The 17,500-nt window shown below is 33.2% G+C and overlaps 7 protein-coding genes across 19 annotated transcripts in view; 5 read left to right on the top strand and 2 right to left on the bottom strand.

Moving 5' to 3' along the window:
- The window catches only part of LOC118445108 (PI-PLC X domain-containing protein 1), a 10,460-nt gene extending 5,728 nt beyond the window's left edge, over positions 1-4,732 (top strand). For 2 of the 4 annotated variants that reach the window (XM_085655648.1, XM_085655646.1), the window contains 6 exons: positions 2,883-3,050; positions 3,161-3,418; positions 3,511-3,719; positions 3,809-4,013; positions 4,108-4,378; positions 4,455-4,732. In XM_085655648.1, the coding sequence (XP_085511774.1) occupies positions 2,936-3,050; positions 3,161-3,418; positions 3,511-3,719; positions 3,809-4,013; positions 4,108-4,378; positions 4,455-4,698 (1,302 nt within the window). In that variant the 5' untranslated portion in view covers positions 2,883-2,935 and the 3' untranslated portion in view covers positions 4,699-4,732. Of the gene's footprint in view, positions 1-354; positions 2,010-2,882; positions 3,051-3,110; positions 3,419-3,510; positions 3,720-3,808; positions 4,014-4,107; positions 4,379-4,454 lie in introns of those variants that run through there. The other 2 variants (XM_035874101.2, XM_085655649.1) reach the window with 2 other exon arrangements.
- Positions 4,733-4,875: 143 nt separating this feature from the next.
- LOC118445109 (venom protease) lies at positions 4,876-6,687 on the top strand. 3 transcript variants are annotated; one of them, XM_035874103.2, is made up of 7 exons: positions 4,876-5,326; positions 5,389-5,594; positions 5,669-5,777; positions 5,868-6,049; positions 6,135-6,233; positions 6,292-6,464; positions 6,550-6,687. In XM_035874103.2, exons 1-7 carry the CDS (start codon positions 5,160-5,162, stop codon positions 6,652-6,654), a joined length of 1,041 nt encoding a protein of 346 aa, XP_035729996.2. In that variant the 5' UTR covers positions 4,876-5,159; the 3' UTR covers positions 6,655-6,687. The 3 variants fall into 3 exon arrangements, with proteins under 3 accessions (XP_035729996.2, XP_035729995.2, XP_035729997.2); XM_035874102.2 differs by having other exon boundaries at positions 6,292-6,584; XM_035874104.2 differs by lacking the exon at positions 6,135-6,233 and having other exon boundaries at positions 6,292-6,584.
- On the bottom strand, positions 6,549-7,658 carry lin-52 (DREAM core complex component lin-52). Of its 6 annotated transcripts, none has more exons than XM_035874119.2 (4): positions 7,460-7,658; positions 7,170-7,247; positions 6,975-7,067; positions 6,549-6,877 (listed from the first exon to the last, which is right to left on the bottom strand). In XM_035874119.2, the coding sequence occupies exons 1-4, from the start codon at positions 7,488-7,490 to the stop codon at positions 6,768-6,770; spliced, it is 312 nt and encodes a 103-aa protein (XP_035730012.1). In that variant the 5' UTR covers positions 7,491-7,658; the 3' UTR covers positions 6,549-6,767. The 6 variants fall into 6 exon arrangements, with proteins under 6 accessions (XP_035730012.1, XP_035730010.1, XP_035730011.1 ...); XM_035874117.2 differs by having other exon boundaries at positions 6,975-7,085; positions 7,460-7,654; XM_035874118.2 differs by having other exon boundaries at positions 6,975-7,073; positions 7,460-7,646.
- A 2-nt stretch (positions 7,659-7,660) lies between these two features.
- Pet117 (cytochrome c oxidase assembly factor-like) lies at positions 7,661-7,986 on the bottom strand. Its single transcript, XM_035874120.2, has 2 exons — positions 7,889-7,986; positions 7,661-7,801 (listed from the first exon to the last, which is right to left on the bottom strand). The coding sequence occupies exons 1-2, from the start codon at positions 7,978-7,980 to the stop codon at positions 7,672-7,674; spliced, it is 222 nt and encodes a 73-aa protein (XP_035730013.1). The 5' UTR covers positions 7,981-7,986; the 3' UTR covers positions 7,661-7,671.
- Positions 7,987-8,052: 66 nt separating this feature from the next.
- Positions 8,053-9,393, top strand: LOC118445113 (tRNA 2'-phosphotransferase 1-like). Of its 2 annotated transcripts, none has more exons than XR_014981913.1 (2): positions 8,053-8,186; positions 8,659-8,799. XR_014981913.1 is itself a non-coding variant. In XM_035874110.2 (2 exons), exons 1-2 carry the CDS (start codon positions 8,249-8,251, stop codon positions 9,250-9,252), a joined length of 600 nt encoding a protein of 199 aa, XP_035730003.2. In that variant the 5' UTR covers positions 8,124-8,248; the 3' UTR covers positions 9,253-9,393. The 2 variants fall into 2 exon arrangements, 1 of the variants encoding a protein (XP_035730003.2); XM_035874110.2 differs by having other exon boundaries at positions 8,124-8,254; positions 8,659-9,393.
- Positions 9,370-13,345, top strand: LOC118445183 (speckle targeted PIP5K1A-regulated poly(A) polymerase). Its single transcript, XM_085655640.1, has 4 exons — positions 9,370-9,626; positions 9,729-9,808; positions 9,908-10,201; positions 10,297-13,345. Exons 1-4 carry the CDS (start codon positions 9,370-9,372, stop codon positions 11,751-11,753), a joined length of 2,088 nt encoding a protein of 695 aa, XP_085511766.1. The 3' UTR covers positions 11,754-13,345.
- Positions 12,575-17,500, top strand: part of LOC146873145 (uncharacterized) — a 4,945-nt gene continuing 19 nt past the window's right edge. The window contains exons 1-7 of one of the 2 annotated variants that reach the window (XM_085655637.1): positions 12,575-12,716; positions 13,351-13,679; positions 14,020-14,619; positions 14,783-15,680; positions 15,911-15,965; positions 16,081-16,110; positions 16,469-17,500. The exon at positions 16,469-17,500 is cut by the window's right edge and continues 19 nt beyond it. In XM_085655637.1, coding sequence (XP_085511763.1) covers positions 13,363-13,679; positions 14,020-14,619; positions 14,783-15,680; positions 15,911-15,965; positions 16,081-16,110; positions 16,469-17,367 — 2,799 coding nt within the window. In that variant the 5' untranslated portion in view covers positions 12,575-12,716; positions 13,351-13,362 and the 3' untranslated portion in view covers positions 17,368-17,500. Of the gene's footprint in view, positions 12,782-13,350; positions 13,680-14,019; positions 14,620-14,782; positions 15,681-15,910; positions 15,966-16,080; positions 16,111-16,468 lie in introns of both variants that reach the window. The other variant, XM_085655636.1, reaches the window with a different exon arrangement.

The following is a 17,500-nucleotide window of genomic DNA, read 5'->3' as shown; positions in this document are numbered from 1 at the left end:
CGCATTTTTCGTATACATTTATTATTTTCTAATATAAGGTAATTTTTCATCCATCAAATTTTTCGTGCAAAATGTTAGTTTTCTATTCTTCTTCTTCTTCTTCTTTTTTTTTTTTTTTTTTTTTTATCGTTACTACTATTACATTCAATAATACTCGCAGAGGAAGCTCGTTATTATTTCAATTATTTTAATTAGCTTTCCATATCACAAACACATCAGTCTTGTCTACTTGAAAGGAAAGAAAAAAATCGTTTCCCACGCATTCTTTATATATATGTGTGTGTCTATATATATATATGTATATATATATATATATATATATATATATATATATATAAATATATATATATATAAATATATATATACACAAATATATATATGTATATATATATATATATGTATACGTACAAGCATTGTGGCTTCAAATGGACGATCACGTGCATGTTATATATACAGAAAAAAAAGAAATGATAGAAAAGAAATTGTTATAATTATAAAAAAAAAAAAAAAGAAAAAAAAAGAAAAACTACATTGTAATATCGTAAAAACTTTTAAAATGTAGACTTGCAGCAGAGAAAATGTATGTATGTGTGCGTGTACGTATTGCGTGCGTGCGTGTATTATTCCTAATCAAAAAAATCCTGCCATACCGTGTCTTCCAAGACAGAAAACTATAAAACACTATTGTAAATTAGATAAAAATTATTTATATATACCTCCGAGACCCATAACTTATTATTGTATACCATGTATAAATAAGCAACAAAAGAATGTGCGAGAGTGAAATAGAAAAGAGAGAGAGAGAGAGAGAGAGAGAGAGAGAGAGAGAGAGAGAGAGAGAGAGAATATAATATAAACAATTTCGTACATTCGTGCGATTGTGGATGAGAAAATAAGTGCGTGTGCAACTTATGAAACATTCTTTTAACATTACATACATACGTACGTACATTTAGTGACTAGATTTATCCAGTGAATTTGATCGGCGAGAAAAATATTCGAAGGAATGTCGACGTTTTCAAACGAATTTTCACGAATTTTCACAACGAAAATTTCATGTTTTATCTGAATTACATAACAAAATCATACTTAGATTTGTTATGCAAAACAAAAAAAAATAAAATGAATACGACTTTCTTAAAAAGGAGACTTGAAAAAATTTTTCTCGATCGATCTCTATATATATATATATGTGTGTGTGCGTGTGTATATGTATTTGTATATACATATACATATAAATAAAATAAACAAAATAATATACACCGACACTTACACAAGGAAAAATACACGAACACGCGAATGTACATACCTAACATTGCACTAATTTAGTATTGCCGCTGAGTATTACAACTAGTCACATAAGCCAAAAGTTTGTTACTCTCATAAAAGTTTTCTTTTTTTCCAGTTTTATAAATAAAGAAGGTTTAAAAGCCCATACAAATGATGTATATAGCACGATTTTATATTTTCGTGATTGCTGTCAATCTTATCCCTTGTTAAATGTTTGAAACGAATGCATCATCGATCTTTCAAAGAGATTCAATGCATGAAAAAAAAAAAAGAAAAAAAGGAAAGAATGAATTCTGACTTTTCATTTATATACGTAAAGTTCGAAGTCGAAGTAATCGCACAATCATCGTACGTTTAGTGTTGCATGCAACTGCCATAAGTCTTGCGATAAACGAACGAGAGTCGTGCGCATTGTGCTGTTGTGCGTTTAGAAAGTTGCTCCAAAGTTATTTCTTTTTATCGTTAAGGAAATCTATTTTATTTTGATACTCTTTCTGATCGACGTAAAAAAAAAAAAAAGAAAAAAAAAGAAGAGAAAAAAATAGTGTTTAACATTATTTTCTTTTGTGACTTCGTTAACGAAACGTTCAAAATGTCGATCTTCATCTTCCTTTTTCCTTTCTCTTTCGACACGATCGCTTAATGACGTCAGTTTATATACCACATTGACTACAAAAGAAGATCGTGCTAAGAATTCTATAAAGATTTCATTGATATTGGTACGTACTTCAAAATGTATATAAAATTTTAATTATCAATCAGGATTGAGTTTCGCTTAAGGAAAAAGAAATGTACATCATTCATTTATCAAAATTATTCATATGTTATGTTTCACTATTTTCATTCATCGAAAGAATATAACGTAAACATAAATAATTCGAGATAAATCTGAAATTTTAAATAACGATAAGGAGAAAGGAGATCGAGCTTTACGAAAAAAAAACGAGAGAACGAGAGAGAGAGAGAGAGAGAGAAGAATAAACAGTATTTGATTACAAAAAAATTCTTTTTATATTCCGTTTCGCAAATTTCATAGATTGAACGGATATCGAAGCATAAACACGCGGTGATGTAAAACTTCTTTCGCCGGCGTTTCGGTGTTAAAGACAAATAAGCAATATTAACATCTTTTGATAGTCTTTCACGCATGAACGCAAACGCAAATACGAAGCAAGTTTTAGCATTCTTAATCGAGTTTTGCCAGCACGTCACTGGCGATATGTAACTTGTCTACCATTTTCAAATAGAAACTCAAGACGTTTTATTCTGACTGTCGTAACCGCGCTAATAAGTAGGTCTCACGCCGTTAGTTTTCACGAGGAAATACCCGAACCAAGTTATCGTCGTCGATCCGAAATTATTTGGATGGATAACAAACAAGAAAAAAGATAAAAGAAAAAAAAAAGAAATAATCAAAGAGAATCTTCTCGTCTTTCTCCCGAACGAACTTGAACTCGTGAAAAAAGAAGGAATTAGTCTCTTTACTTCTTATATCGTATATCGTCATTAGTTTTGTAACGATACGTTCTGTAAAGAAATCGAGCAAGGAAGGACTTACATTGAAACACTTTCTTTGCGGTTGCACGTTACAGGATTGATACGCAAGAAGACATCGAGAACGATCGTATAGAACAAGTTTAGATCGATGGAAGAGGATCGAAAAATAATGTGGACAAAAGTGATCGTCTTAATTCTCATATCCCTTTTAATGATTTTCGAAGTAAGGACGAAGGAGACGTGTAGCTTGGACAACGAAGATGGTAATTTAATTGTTATAACATATTCTCTTTATAATAAATCCCTTTAACAATTATGTAAAGTCTCTCTTAGAAGAAGAAGAAAGTAGATTTCGTTCGTTCGATTTGATCAGATTTCCAACAGTCTCACGTGGGGTTGATCATCTCACCAATGATGTCGGAATCAATGATTCGTGAACTCGAAATTTATTGGAATCATCCAAAGTATCGATCGGATAGCGACAGGATCGCACTTTACACGGGTGATCCAGCGAATGGATCCGAACCGATTCTCATTTTGGAACCAAAATCTTCGAGCGGTATAAAGAGTACAGGAATTCAGGCCGAATATCTGCCTACTATGAATCTGACCTATCACAGGGAGTGTCTCAGTGTGTTTTGAAAAAATTATTTTATTCTTTTTTTCTTTCTTTTATCAATTTAATTAACAACTTTAAAGTGTTAATCGTTTGTTTGTGTTTAGAGTATCACGTTGCTTGGCTGAGGAATGGTGACCTGAGAAAAGTGAATTGTCTCGAAACGCGCCCCAATTGGATGGCCGAGAGAAAAGAAATTCTAGGTCCTCTTAAGATGAATAAAATATTTTTACCAGGCACACACGATTCAGCATCCTATGCGATCTACGAACGGGCTGATCGAGAGAAGATTATTGAGAAATACGTTATAACGCAGGTGAAAATGGCATTCGCCTGTCGATTATAAATTTTCTTTTCCCTATTCGTTCGATTCGAGCAACGTTCGAGATTTTTCATAGCTTTCAGGACATAGACGTACTCGCGCAATTGATATACGGAGTACGATATTTGGATATTCGAGTTGGACATTATCCTCTCACGAATGAAATCTGGTGGGCTAATCATGGAATCGTACAGTTGATACCATTACGAGTCATCATCGAGCAAGTGAAAGAATTTCTCGATAATACCGAGGAGATCGTGATCTTTGACGTTCAAGAATTTCCAGTTGGTAATTATTATTAATGTTAAAGTGTCGTTTGAAAAGAAACAGTTTAACTGAATACTTGTTAATCATCTTAATATGGGACACGTGCCTTCAACAGGATTTCATAAAAACTTGTCCATACATCAGCAGTTCGTTAAATATTTAGAGAAACAATTTGTGGGTTACTATTTACCTTACAAAACCGGTTGGTTCACAACATTGAATGCGATTTGGTCCTCGGAAAGAAGACTGATTATCGGTTATGATGAGAAACAAATTCTCAGCTTTTCTGAAAGCCTTTGGCCTTGCGTTACTCATCAATGGGGTAACGTTCAAACTATCGATGATCTTTATAGATATCTTAATCGTATCGAAACATCAAGTCTCTGGTAAATAGATTCTTGATTTTGAAAAATTTTCCCTTAACCCTGATTACCACCTACAATTTTGGTATCTTCCTTTCAGGGATTACAAAACAACGCCAAGATCAGCGATGGCGGAATTGACGCCTAATATGTGGTACGTGATTTCAAACAGATTTCAAACGAGTCTTCGTCAAATGGCCGATAAAGTTAATGCCAATGTCACGAATTGGTATGCAACAAAATGGCAATATACAGCTAACATCGTCGCGGTTGACTTTGTAAGAGGTTCTGGCATCGTTGAGACTTCCATCGAGTGGAATGATCGACGAAACTCAAACTGTTAAAAACAGTATAAAAATATATTTCAGCTTGAATCCATTTGATTATACTGTTTACTGATTTCACTTGATCATAACGCTTAACTTTTTTCTCACATATTGTCAACGAAATAGCGATATAGATATTTTTTCTGTCTTGTATTATTAACTATTTTAACTGGACTAGCCCATTCTTTTTCCTCGTTTTATCTCAAAAAAAAAAAAAAAAAAAAAAAAAAAAAAAAAAAAAAAAAAAAAAAACGAGTCATATAATACATGTACTTTTTGCGTGACAAAGAGATTTCCGGCGGAAGAAGAAATAACAATACCGTCAAGGAGATCAATAGAAATACCAAGTCCTGGTCGTACATTGCCAGATATCAGTTTATCGTTTGTCACGGATAATGACGGTTGTCGATAGGAATAAAAAATAAACTTGTTTACCGCAGCACTAATTCCTTGGTTGAAATAATAAGTAAAAGAGTAAAATGTTACGATTAATGATATTTATATCGATTGTTATATTGTTACTTTCGGATAAAGTAACTATGACAAGCAACACCTTTTTCTGTCGAAACAATCAACAGTGTACGTTTCTTGAATACTGTCCAGATAAGGTGATTCTCATGAAAAGGAATGAACTTTCAATACACAGGTACATTTGATGCGTCTTGATAAAGCAAAACTTGTGTAAAGGGCTTATAAATTTGATTACAGTTTGCGTCAATCGATATGCGATTATTCAGAGTTAAGACCAAAAGTGTGTTGCGATATAAGTTATTCCCCTAGGTCGATATTACCCGAACAAAATATAATATCACTTCTAGAGTCAAAATCGAATAACAAATGTGGTAAAAGTCTTATTAAAAATAACATTGATATTTTTGGATCTTATCCTTTCTTAGCTAGAATAGGTTTCATAAGTAAGTATATTATTTGCCATTCGTATAAAGTGCATTTCAAATTTCTACTTTAATTCTATTTCATTTAAACGTAGATTTGCAAACAGGACACATGAAATATCCATGCAGTGGTACGATTATAAATGAGAGAGCAGTAATAACAACGGCATCCTGTGCACTTGCTAATTCTCAAATATACAAATTGTATCCAGAGACATTTAATGTAATTTCAAAAGAGTAAATTGTATTAAACGTTTAATCGTTATTTTTTTTTTTTTTTTTTTCTTTCAATAGATACTCCGTAGCTGTTGGAGAATTTAATACCGAAACGGATCCAGACTGTAATCCCTTATTTTGTGGTCATAAGATTCAACATTACAATATATCTTATATAATAAAACATCCAAATTATTGTCCAGACACTTTTGCAAATAATATAGCATTAATTCGTTTGGAAAAACCTATACATTTTGAAGGTAAATAAACGAATAAATTCATAAATTAATATCTTATAATCAAATAAATAAATTCTTATAATCAATAATAAATTGTTATACACAGTAACAGCACAACCAGTTTGTCTATTACCCAAAGAAATTTATATTAGAACAGGTTCAAATGCCGTATTAATCGGCTGGGGTAAATTATCGAATCAAAAAGGTATTTAAAAAGAGCACAAGAAAGTAATAATTGTTTGAACATTGTAAATTTCTTTCAGATTTGTTGACTATGCAACAAGAATTAAAGATGATATTGTTACCTAAAGAAAACTGCATGGACTTTTCAAATCAAGGATATTGTGTAGAATTGTGCGCTAGCGGAGAAACAGAACCTTGTTCGGCTTACAATGGAAGTCCTCTATTGTATAAATATGGAGATACATATTTTTTGGTAAATCGATTATTTCTTACTTGTCAACATACATTTATAATATGTAAAGTTATGTTTTTAAATTGTATCTATTTTATGCCTCCAGGTAGGAATTCTATCCTATGGTTCAAACTGCGATGAGCAATCAAATTTACCATTGGTTTTCGTAGATGTACAAAAATATGCGAGGTGGCTTTTAGAAAATCTTTAAATGCTTTATACAAGAATACTTACAACTTGATTTGCCTTAAAATCTAATTGAAATACATACATATATTACATTCGTTCGTTTCCATTCATATCTCAGAAGGGCTGCTTCTATTATCATTTATGTTTAAATATATTTAAATATTTGCCACGTGTCATTTCTTTAGCCTCTTCCATGCCAAGTTGATAGGCCAAATCGTGTAATTTTTTGACTTCCGATATGAGTCCTGTCATGGATAAATTTCCCAATTCTATAATAAAAATAATTTTGACACGCACTTACTCGTTAAGTGACTTTAATTTTCTACCTTGTCAATTACTTACGATGCAGCTGATTTAGGTCATCTGCCGTTAATCCGGATGCCCAAGTGGCTGGCTCCAATTGCGGTGAATTTTGAGCTACAAACTCGTTGACACCTGGAACTTCATCGGTCGCTAATATATATGATATTTTATGCTTTTAAATGGAATAAACAATACTTAATAATTAAAATTAATAATTATGCGAGATCAACTTACTTTGCTCTGGCCATAAATCTGGTGATGCTCGATCTAATTTTTCTAAGCTCATAAGACTTTCTTCTACGCACGTCAGATCTATTCGTAGAAAGATCGAAAATAAAAACTAGAGCTTTTCCTTGAAATCTTTATATTATGCAATATTATTAACGGATGTACGACGATTTAATGTTTTCATAAATGCAAACCCAATACTACAGTAGGATGTTAAAGAATTAAAAGAAAAAAAAAAAAAAAACGAAAAACAAAAAAAAAACAAAAAAAAAAAAGAAGAAAAGAAATATGTATACCTGTTTGGTCCGTATGTTCATCCGTCGCCATGTTGTTAGTGATTATTATTCAAATGGTTTATTCGATAAAGTAAACGTAAAATTAGAAATAACATCGGAAATGAAAACGAGACGAGGTGGATGGAAATGCACGTTCACGAAAATACACCTTTTTGTACACCTTTTTATTTCAATTAAAAACATAAATAATAATGTTTGAGAAGAAGCGTAAATTAAGAATTGTCTTCATGTTTCCGCAACTTTTTAGTCAAATCAATTTGTTGTTGAAGATTATAGATATTTTCTATTTTTCGGCGCTGTTGTCGTTCGATATCTCGCAATACACCCTCATGAAGTTGTTCTCTTAAAAAAAAAAAAAAAAAAAAGAAAAAAAGAAAAAAAATGCATATAACCTCAAATCGAGAAAATATATTAATAACTTAATATTACCTGTCATATTGTTGTTTATAATGTACATATCCTATTATACTGAAAGATACTAGACAACATGTCCCGAAGGTGAGCTTGGCTAGCGTTGACATTCTTTTCTTTCTTTCTTATAGCCTATTTCAAAAAGATACTCTTTGTAACAATCGCAAACAGAAATTATCGAATGTCGTTAAGTCAGAACAATCGATCAATCGACGCCCGAAAGATCTAATCGATATATTAATACATTGTTACATCTATCGTAAGAACGTATACACACAACAAAAATTATTCGAGAAATAATTCGTTGATTAACTCGGTAATAATATCGCTGCCTTTTTTTTTTTTGTTTAATCATTTTTAGTTACAAAATAAGACGTGATGATGGTGATTAGTTTGACTTTTACATATTTATATAATTTTTATTTTGCAACGCTTCTAAAGAATTAAATGACGTACAATTTCAAATACATTACAATGCAATCTACATACGCGAGACGTATTAATTGAGTGACGACAATAATATATACATTAGTAATAATAAAGTAGTAATAACTTTACGATCTATATTTATAGTTTATCACTGGATATTAATTATAGAATAATATATCGTAATAAGACTTGTTAGTCTCGTCTAAGATTTGTTAGTTTGCAATAATTTGATGTAATATAATTATGTATATTGCATGCTGTATATTGTATATGATCACATTTACGTAGATATTTCTAAAGCTAAGAGAGAGAAGTATTGATAATTGTTATGTGGAAGTAAAATAATATCTTATTTGTAGGCACATAATAAGGATTACATTCGTCTCAGTAAAAAACTATCATATTTATTGCGTCACGGCGCTATAAAAGAAGGATTATCAATCAGGACAGACGGATTTTCACCGATAGATCAACTTTTGTCTGAAAAATTACAAGGATATACCTTGGAAGACATAAAGAAAGTGGTAGAGACCAATGATAAGAAAAGATTTATACTTAGGGAAAATAATGGTAATTGGGAAATTAAAGCCACTCAAGGTCATTCTATAAATAATATCAATAATTTATACTTAAAGCAACTTGATCATGTCGATTTTGATATAATACATGGTACGTACTACAGAAATTGGGAAAGCATAAAGTTAAAAGGTTTGTCTCGCATGAGAAGAAATCATATTCATTTCTCTAAAGGATTGAATTTCATATGTGGATTGAGGAAAAGTGCAGAAATTTATATTTATATAGATTTTGAGAAAGCAAAAAGAGAAGGATTAAAGTTTTTCGAATCAGAAAATGAGGTAATCCTCTGTGCTGGTAATGACGAAGGAATTATAGAAAGAAAATATTTTTTAAAAGTTTATTCAAAGAATTGGAAAATATTGAATTTAGATTAAATCCGTAAGATAAAAAACATTTTAAATCGCGTATTTGTACAGATAAATAAATGCCTATATGAGATGCATATGTTTGAGTATATATAAATAGTAGTATTATAAAAGGATTAAATAATAATGGCAACTTACTGTGAAGTTTGTTCTTTGCAATTAAATGACGATTATGCATTTAGAACTCACTTGACAGGCAAGAAACATTTAAGAAATTATCAACAAAAAGAATTTCAAAGAAAGATACTTGAAAATTCTATATATGTTTCTCCTATACCAAGATATATTACTGCATATAAGTTAGTAGAGTTTTTTCTACAATTTGGCTCTATTGAAAGTTACAAAATTGGTCCAAATCATGTTATAATAACATTCGATAAGAGGTAAGATGGAAAAGTTTTAGCAATCGTTTATATTGATTGATTTAATTTAATATATAATTCAATATATTATCTTCCTTCCCCCCCCCCCCTTTTTTTTATTAGAGAGCCCGTGGTTTATTTGCTAAACAATCCAATCTGGATAAACAAAACAAAATTGGATATTAAAAAAAGAATATTGAACAGTAAGTTTTATACGTTATATACGTTATATATAATACTATCGTCGCATATATTATTCCCTCATACTCATTAATTAAATAATTTGAAATATTTATTTTAAGATACAAAAAGGGAGTGTAATACTAATAATTCAACCGAGGTAGCGAAAGTTATAGATTTTGACTCTATAAAGAATATATTTGAGGAGGAAACTACATTTAACAGTCAACTCGATGCATTTTTGAATGCAGTACTTCTTAGCAATACCGAGGTTGAGACACGATACGAAAGTATCTGTAAATCTTTAAGTATTATATTTGCGTCCGTATTTCCAAATTGTCAAACTTATAGATTTGGATCTACATATACGGGACTAGGATTTAAAGAATGCGATTTGGACATCTATATGGATATTGGTAAAGTTAAACTAATAAATCTTAATGAATCTTAAATCAATAATTAATAATATATTTTAATTATAATTAATACTTTTGATTTGGACTTCTTATAGGTGTGCCAATATGCGATACAGGAAATAGTCCTTGGTCGATGAAGATGGTATTTAAACAAGTAAAATTTGTCATGTACAAGATGAATAAAATATTCACTGACGTAGTGCCAATACCAAAGGCAAAAACTCCTATTATAAAATTTTATCACATCCCAACAAAGATCTCTTGCGATATTTCCTTTAAAAATGGTTTTGGGATATATAACAGTAAACTTATAAAACACTGTTTGTCACTTGACATGAGATTAAAGCCATTAATAATAGTGATAAAGTATTGGGCAAGACAATATAAAATATCCGGTTGTGGAAAAATATCTAATTATGCATTAATAATGTTGATCATATTTTATCTACAACAAGCAGAACCATACATACTTCCACCTTTAAAGGAATTTCAGAAAACGTGTATACCAATAATTAGTAATGACTGGCAAGTGAACTTTGATGAAAATACGGTATTGCCACCAATTACCAACAACAGCAATATACCACAACTTTTGCTAGGCTTCTTCGAATACTATCTTAATTTTCAATTCAAAACGTATATCATTTGTCCCTGGGATGGTATATTACATACAAAAGAGGAATTCGCCAAAGTGGACAATTTGCCAAACTATATGGCACGATACAAAAATATTGCAACAACGGATGATCTTAAGCTTGACATTAATAAATTGGTTTGTATTCAAGATCCTATTGAATTGAATCGTAATGTTGCAGCTTCTACGTCGCAACAGGTCATAACGTCATTTCAAAAATATTGTGAATTGGGCGTACAAATTTGTACGTCGGAGCATGCAAACAATTACAAGAATCTTTTAGAATCTTTATTTAGTTCTGTGTCTAAACTAGAAAATGATCAGATACAAATAGTGGTAGCAATATATGCTGGCCCATATCTGAGTATCGGTTTGCCGGATAATTTTGAAAATCGTGATGACATAATTAATAAAGATCAATATAAAAAAGATAATTGGTATTTTATAGTATTCAATCTAGTGAAGGATATTTTTGAAAGAGTGTACAAATTAAAAATAGAAGTACTTTCTGCCGATAAAGAAGCTAAGCAACAAAAAATTGAAATCCTATCGGATGTACATACGAAAGAACATCAACAGTTTTTGTTGCACTGTACGGGAAGCGAATGTACGTGGTCTAATAGGAAGTCTGGTGTAACTCATTTAAGTTCTACCATGAACGCTTTGGACAGAGAAGCTAGCATATCGGACAATGTGCTAGAGGAGAACCGTAGAAGAGGTCGTCTAAGAGAAGTAAAACTAGACTTTATATGTAAATTTGAGAAAAAAGATAATCCGGTGCACGTCCAATTAGAACTAAATAACAAGAACAGCGGAGTGAAACTTTTTAAAGAATTTGGATATTTAGTTAGAGACAAAATACGAAAAATTGCTATGAATACTTTAATGCATATGCAACAACATGGAATGCATTACTAACTGATATCTATTATGCTCGATTGTATTAATAAACGTAAACATTTGAAATTCGATAATGTGAAGGAATTTGGTATTGGAGAAGGACCAAAATATTCCAACGGCAATTGTCTTATTTTCTTTGATTAAATATGATATTGATACATCGAGAAAATGTGTGGAATTTACAAATAATTAAATAAAAAGAGACACGATATTGTCAATTGACATGTATACATATCATATTTTCTTAATATCTATTTTTTAGAAAGATTATTTTTCTACGCAAGAATAATGATTCATCTGTAGATTTTTTTCCTTTTTTCCTTTTTCTTTTTTCTTTTTTTTCTTTCTTCTTTTTTTTTTTTTTTTTTCCCCTAAGAAAAAATATACATTAATAAGAAAAAACAAGTCATGTAAAGAGTCGTCAATCATTGTCAATCAGCATTCGTGCATAAAAACTGTATGAGCGTGTGCTGCGTGTGTATGTGTGCGTGTGCGTGTGCGTGTGCGTGTGCGTGTCGTGTGTGTACCTTTCAATATATTTAAATTTCAATAGAATTCGAATCGCATTATTTGTGTGTAAATTAAGACTGATCGATCCCGATCTTTGAATCATAATAAATATAAATATTTACTTTTTCTTTTTCTATTTCTTACGAATAAAACTTTGTTAATCCATATTATAATAATAATTACTATTGATAAGTAATATGAGAGGAATTATAGGGAAATAAGGAATTTGATGTTGATCATACAAAACACTAGTTGAAGTAGAAGATTAGTTGGTTGGATTTCTTCTATTGGTAATGAAAATGGCGGAACTAGTAATGTGTCGAGTATTTGTCGTGTTTTCAATCCTTTGGATTTAAAGTGTATAATATTAGTGTTCTAAAAATCTAGGAAAGAACATGAATTGGCAATTGTTTATTTAAATATATCATTACGTCTCGTTTTTACGCAATACCATCATTGGAATTAAGATAGGTATACATAAAAACAATATCGATTCATCCAGCAGAGAAACAAAATAAAGACAGATATATCTGACTGTGAGTTAATTACGATTGCGCTCGTTTTTAGCAGTGAAAAGCATGTTACCTTTGTCGAATCGCATTAAATTCCTATTTATGTAGCGTTATCAGAATAATATGTCTGACTGCATGAATAGTCGAACAGATCCGAAGATCGGAAATTTAACGTAGCAGCGATTTAACGAGTCATTGATGGGTCTCTTACCCTTAATAAATAATGTGAAAGAAGAATAGAAATATATCAAAATCCAAAGTCAAAAGATTCCCCGCTGAAACTTGAAATATTTTATGCTCGGTGTACTTTCGAATGTGTAGTTACGAATCCTGATTTCTTTATTTAACATATAATATTTGAGCCAATGCTTAATCAAAATTGTAGACCATACATATTTCCATGTAGCTATTTTTTCTGACCTTGTATCTATTGTAAATAAGTACATACTATTTGTAAAAGTTAATGCTTTGCCTGTCTTTGTCTTAAATACATTTAAATTTTAATAAATGTAAGAAGCTTTTTAAAATGTACCAACCTTCTGTATTCTCCTATGTTTAAAAAAAAAAATTGAAACCTCACGGAATAATTACAGTTTTTAAGCGAAATGAGTGATATTCCCAAGATGGAAGAATTTTATACAAAGACCATTAAAGTGGAAATCGATGCAGAAGCAGACGATTCATTGTTAGAAGATCAATCTAACATTTTGAAAAAAGGGACCATTATCAAAAGTACCAATGAAGATGTGCAACGTGCCATCGAAGGTCTCAAGGAAATACCAGATGAAGAACTTCAAGAGTTCTTAGACGATGACTTTATGGAAGGTCTCAATGTTGTTGATGCTTGGGAAGGGGAGGAAGACAGGAATCGCGAGGAGCAAAAACCTCGAGTTAAAGAGCACGAAGAGAGACAACTATCTAGGTAGCGATTCTTACTTTATTAAGAAAGATGTTTTTTTTTAATTATAATTATCAACTTCAATCTACTACTACCTTTAACGTATTGTTTTTCTGACATTGGAAAGAACGATTTGGTAAATAATCATTAGTATATCGTTGCCAGTGATCACTACTTAGATTTCTACTTGGAATCCTTTGTTTTTTTATCTTCTTTATTCGCAAAAAAAAAAAAAAAAAAAAAAAAAAAAAGGAAAAAAAAAAGAAAAAAGGAAAGAGAAAAGAATTAAGCTAAAAAGAAGTTACGTCTGATTTACCGTAAGCCAGTGACATTTAGCAAAGAGTGATAGAAAGAATAATTATAGGGAACGCTATCGCAGAGAACGTAAACGGTCTTACAGTCGTGAGAAACCGAAACGAGAGGAAAAGAAACGTGAGGAAATTCGCCGTGACCCATCCAAGAGCACAAAGGACATAGAGAGAGATAAAATGCGTACGAAAAGGGACAACGAGAGTAAATTGTTGGCGGAAAAAGAAAAGGCCATAAAACACTTACTCGATTCCGACAACGTAGTACCACCAGGTACCGAAAGCGAAGCTATTCAAAGTATCACGGAAAAACAAAACGAGGAACGAGTACAAATTCGTAATCGAAGAAGTAGAGAACGTCGGAGAAGTCCTGAAAGACCAAAGTTAAGTCCAGTACGTAGAAAAAGTTACGATCGATTTAGAGCAAGCCCTCATAGAAGAATTTTGAGTCCTGTCCGTCGTAGGACTCCTTTTAGAATGAGCCCAGAAAAAAGGAGAAGTTCTCCGAGAATAAATTGTGATCGTAGAAGTCCTCTCGTATTGTCGCCCGAAAGAAGGAGAAGTCCGTACAGGCGATTGAGTTGGGAACGAAGATTAAGTGCGGATAGGAGATGGAGTGCTGAACGACATAGAAGAAGAACGGAAACGCATGAACGGTAAGAACATTGACTTTATATATATATAAAAATACGTTAGACCGATCGCGCGATACGATTGAGAGTACGCACGCCCCCCCCCCCTCCCCCTATTAATACCTCGAGTTGTTAGGACATTGAAAATAATGAGAGAATATTTAAATTGTAACTTTGAATTGTCAAGACGAAGAAGTCGATCTCGTGATCGGCAACGAAGTCGCAGCGTGGAACGTTTTCGAAGAAGGTCCCGTTCGCCGATTAGCAGGAGATACAGTCCAAGACGTCGGAGTCGTACGCGTAGCAGATCGTTGGAACGACGTACCAGGAAACGATCGCCCTTCATCAACGAACTTGCCAGACAATTGCGAAATGAAGCTATGATATCGAATTCTACGTATATATCAGCGTCGTCGATGGAAGGAATATCACCGATCATGAACGCACCTGTATATACGCAAGAGGGAGAAATTCGAGCACCATTGTCGCAGCCTTACATGCATCAGGGTGGACCACCGACGGCAGCGCAACCCGCGCCGCCACCACCACCACCACCACCACCGCCACCACCGCCACCACCACCGCCACCGCCATCATCGTCATCATCATCTTCCGTTTTACCAATGTCATCGGGTGTGCCGCAATTTATGAATTTCGATATTCCTGCACCACCGCCGTCAATGGGCTTCGACGGTGGTACTTTACATCCAATGCCACCTGCTCATTATTCCTCCGGACCCGTAATGTACAATCACAATACGGTACAAACGAATGCAGGAATGACGAGCCAACCAGGAACCAGAGTTAACTTAATTCCTGCGCCGCAACAAGTTACGCCACAGCCAGTGCCTGCGCCAGGAACGATGGATCATACGGTCATGGGATACGTTCCGCAGCACGGTTTATCTCAGGTCGTTTCACATCTAGACCCATCGAACGGGAATCCTGCGAACGCCTCCACGATCCTTTCGCCGTCATCTCCAAACTACAAAGACCATAGGACATCGTTATCGTCGCACAATGGATATCAGCCTCGTGAAGAACGCTTGAAAACTCCCGAACCGCCGGTCATCTCCGATACCAAAGTAAACACTTTATGTATCATAGCGATAATATTTCATTTATTCGTTCGATCGTCAATGTAACCGTGAAATTACATTGTTGTTACTTCTTCGAATTGATAATAACATAACGATGCATTTGTCCGATTGTATTACATTCGCACAAGATACACATAATTACATTCTACTAATGTCCGTTTCCATTTTATATCCGGAAAAGCTATTAATTCATTACTTTAAATTTAAACTTGCAGCAATTTGAAAAGACCAGCTTGTCCAGTCTACTGGAAGCGTCTGTTTCCGCTAAAGGTGCGAGTATGAGCTTTTTTTATTTTGTAATCTAACGAATACGTAAATCAATTTCAATTCGTACGTCTTTAACATGATATTAATACCGTTGCATTTTCTTTTTTATATCCTTTAGATTCGTCTAGTCCTCCGGTCTTATATCCAGGTGAGAATTTTAATGTTAACGATATTAAAGTGCTTCTTCCAATCGCGTTTTGTGCCTTGAGTGATGAGTATATCACTGCGATTGCTTATACGTTAACCGGTATATGTTAAGACGGTATGAAAGAAAGAAAAAGAAAGGGAGACGAGAGAAAACAAAAAAAAAAAAAAAAAAAAAAAAAAAAACACAAAAAACAAAAAAAAGAAAGTGAAACGTAACGCGACCCATTGTTACGCGTGATTAACTCTCCCTTGAGGAAGACACTCACGAAGCATGAAAATGATATGAAAAATAGACAGTATAAACACGACCGATATATTCTCGTATTAATCGTAGGTGGAATTTGTTTTTTCCATCGTAGGATTCAAGCCAGAAATACTACGGCATTGCGAGGAAGCGCTACGTGAACTTCCAATCGAAGATCCACGTTTAAAAATGAAGGGTAGATTTTTCTTTGACCCTAAGAAGGGAGATGGTAATAACAAGTACGAGGAATATCCTTCGAATTCTATACTCTTGCAGAAAGGCAATAGGATATGTTGGGAGGAGGATGATGCGGTACAACAGTACAATGCCTCTGTTACAAAGCAAGCCGTGCAAATGCACCAAAAGATTTGTCAAACCGAAGAGATCGAAACCGATACGAAGTACGTGGAAGCGCGCGTCGATATGATCGATTTTCAGATGCAAGTATATCCGGATGACATTGAGGAGTCGATCAAAGAACAAAGGAGATCGATCATGGATAGACTCGATTGGAAGATACGAGAGAAACATCGAGAGACAGACGACTTAAGGTGGAGCTTAACAAATTCCTCTCAAAAACGTTTGTGGAAGAAAGGATTGTCGCCTGGTAGGAGATCGGTCGAACGAGAGCATCATCTCGAAGTCGTACCATCGCCCGAACATCCATCGAGAAACTTTAAAATGAATTCCCCTATGAGAAGTAGAGATAGCTATTCTAATCCTAGGGGATCGTTTCGCGATAATTACGTTCGCGACAGATATTCGCCAAATTGCGGACGTTCGACGAACATTGACGATTTTCGCGAGAACAGAAGTGATCGTAGTCACGGCGAAAGCCCGATGAAATTGGAGGATTCCGAGGAAGATTCGGACAATACGTTTACATTCCAAAGAGAAATATTGGATTGGTATGGAAAAGGAAAACCGTTTCGAGGGAAGACGACCAATTCGACGAGAGGGAAATGTTCGGGAAGTAGACCGTCTCGTAGACGATGCGATTTCAACAAGTTCTAATCTCATGTAGATTGTACGTATGGTAGATCAAATATATTGGAAATAATTATACAATCCGTCGTATGATACGAAATCGATGGTTAACTATGTAAAGATCAGACTGTATATTGTTATTTAAAAAAAAAAAAAAGAA

The sequence above is a fragment of the Vespa mandarinia genome, chromosome 3 (genome assembly GCF_050613455.1).
Source record: "Vespa mandarinia isolate Hongniang chromosome 3, ASM5061345v1, whole genome shotgun sequence".
In the NCBI taxonomy this organism is placed as follows: domain Eukaryota; kingdom Metazoa; phylum Arthropoda; class Insecta; order Hymenoptera; family Vespidae; genus Vespa; species Vespa mandarinia.
Note: the sequence above shows the minus strand (reverse complement) of the source record. Positions and strands in the feature narration are given on the sequence as shown.

Excerpts from the sequence above, each read along its gene's own strand:
- LOC118445109 (XM_035874102.2), top strand. The coding sequence starts at position 5,160 with ATGTTACGATTAATGATATTTATATCGATTGTTATATTGTTACTTTCG. Across the intron at positions 5,778-5,867 it reads AATTCTCAAATATACAAATT|ATACTCCGTAGCTGTTGGAG; the intron begins GTATCCAGAGAC and ends TTCTTTCAATAG. Across the intron at positions 6,050-6,134 it reads AAAACCTATACATTTTGAAG|TAACAGCACAACCAGTTTGT; the intron begins GTAAATAAACGA and ends TGTTATACACAG.
- lin-52 (XM_035874113.2), bottom strand. The coding sequence starts at position 7,490 with ATGGCGACGGATGAACATACGGACCAAACAG. Across the intron at positions 7,248-7,459 it reads TGAACATACGGACCAAACAG|ATCTGACGTGCGTAGAAGAA; the intron begins GTATACATATTT and ends TTCTACGAATAG. Across the intron at positions 6,902-6,974 it reads TGACCTAAATCAGCTGCATC|AATTGGGAAATTTATCCATG; the intron begins GTAAGTAATTGA and ends TTTTTATTATAG.
- Pet117 (XM_035874120.2), bottom strand. The coding sequence starts at position 7,980 with ATGTCAACGCTAGCCAAGCTCACCTTCGGGACATGTTGTCTAGTATCT. Across the intron at positions 7,802-7,888 it reads TATAAACAACAATATGACAG|AGAACAACTTCATGAGGGTG; the intron begins GTAATATTAAGT and ends TTTTTTTTTAAG.
- LOC118445183 (XM_085655640.1), top strand. The coding sequence starts at position 9,370 with ATGGCAACTTACTGTGAAGTTTGTTCTTTGCAATTAAATGACGATTAT. Across the intron at positions 9,809-9,907 it reads TAAAAAAAGAATATTGAACA|ATACAAAAAGGGAGTGTAAT; the intron begins GTAAGTTTTATA and ends ATTTATTTTAAG. Across the intron at positions 10,202-10,296 it reads GGACATCTATATGGATATTG|GTGTGCCAATATGCGATACA; the intron begins GTAAAGTTAAAC and ends GACTTCTTATAG.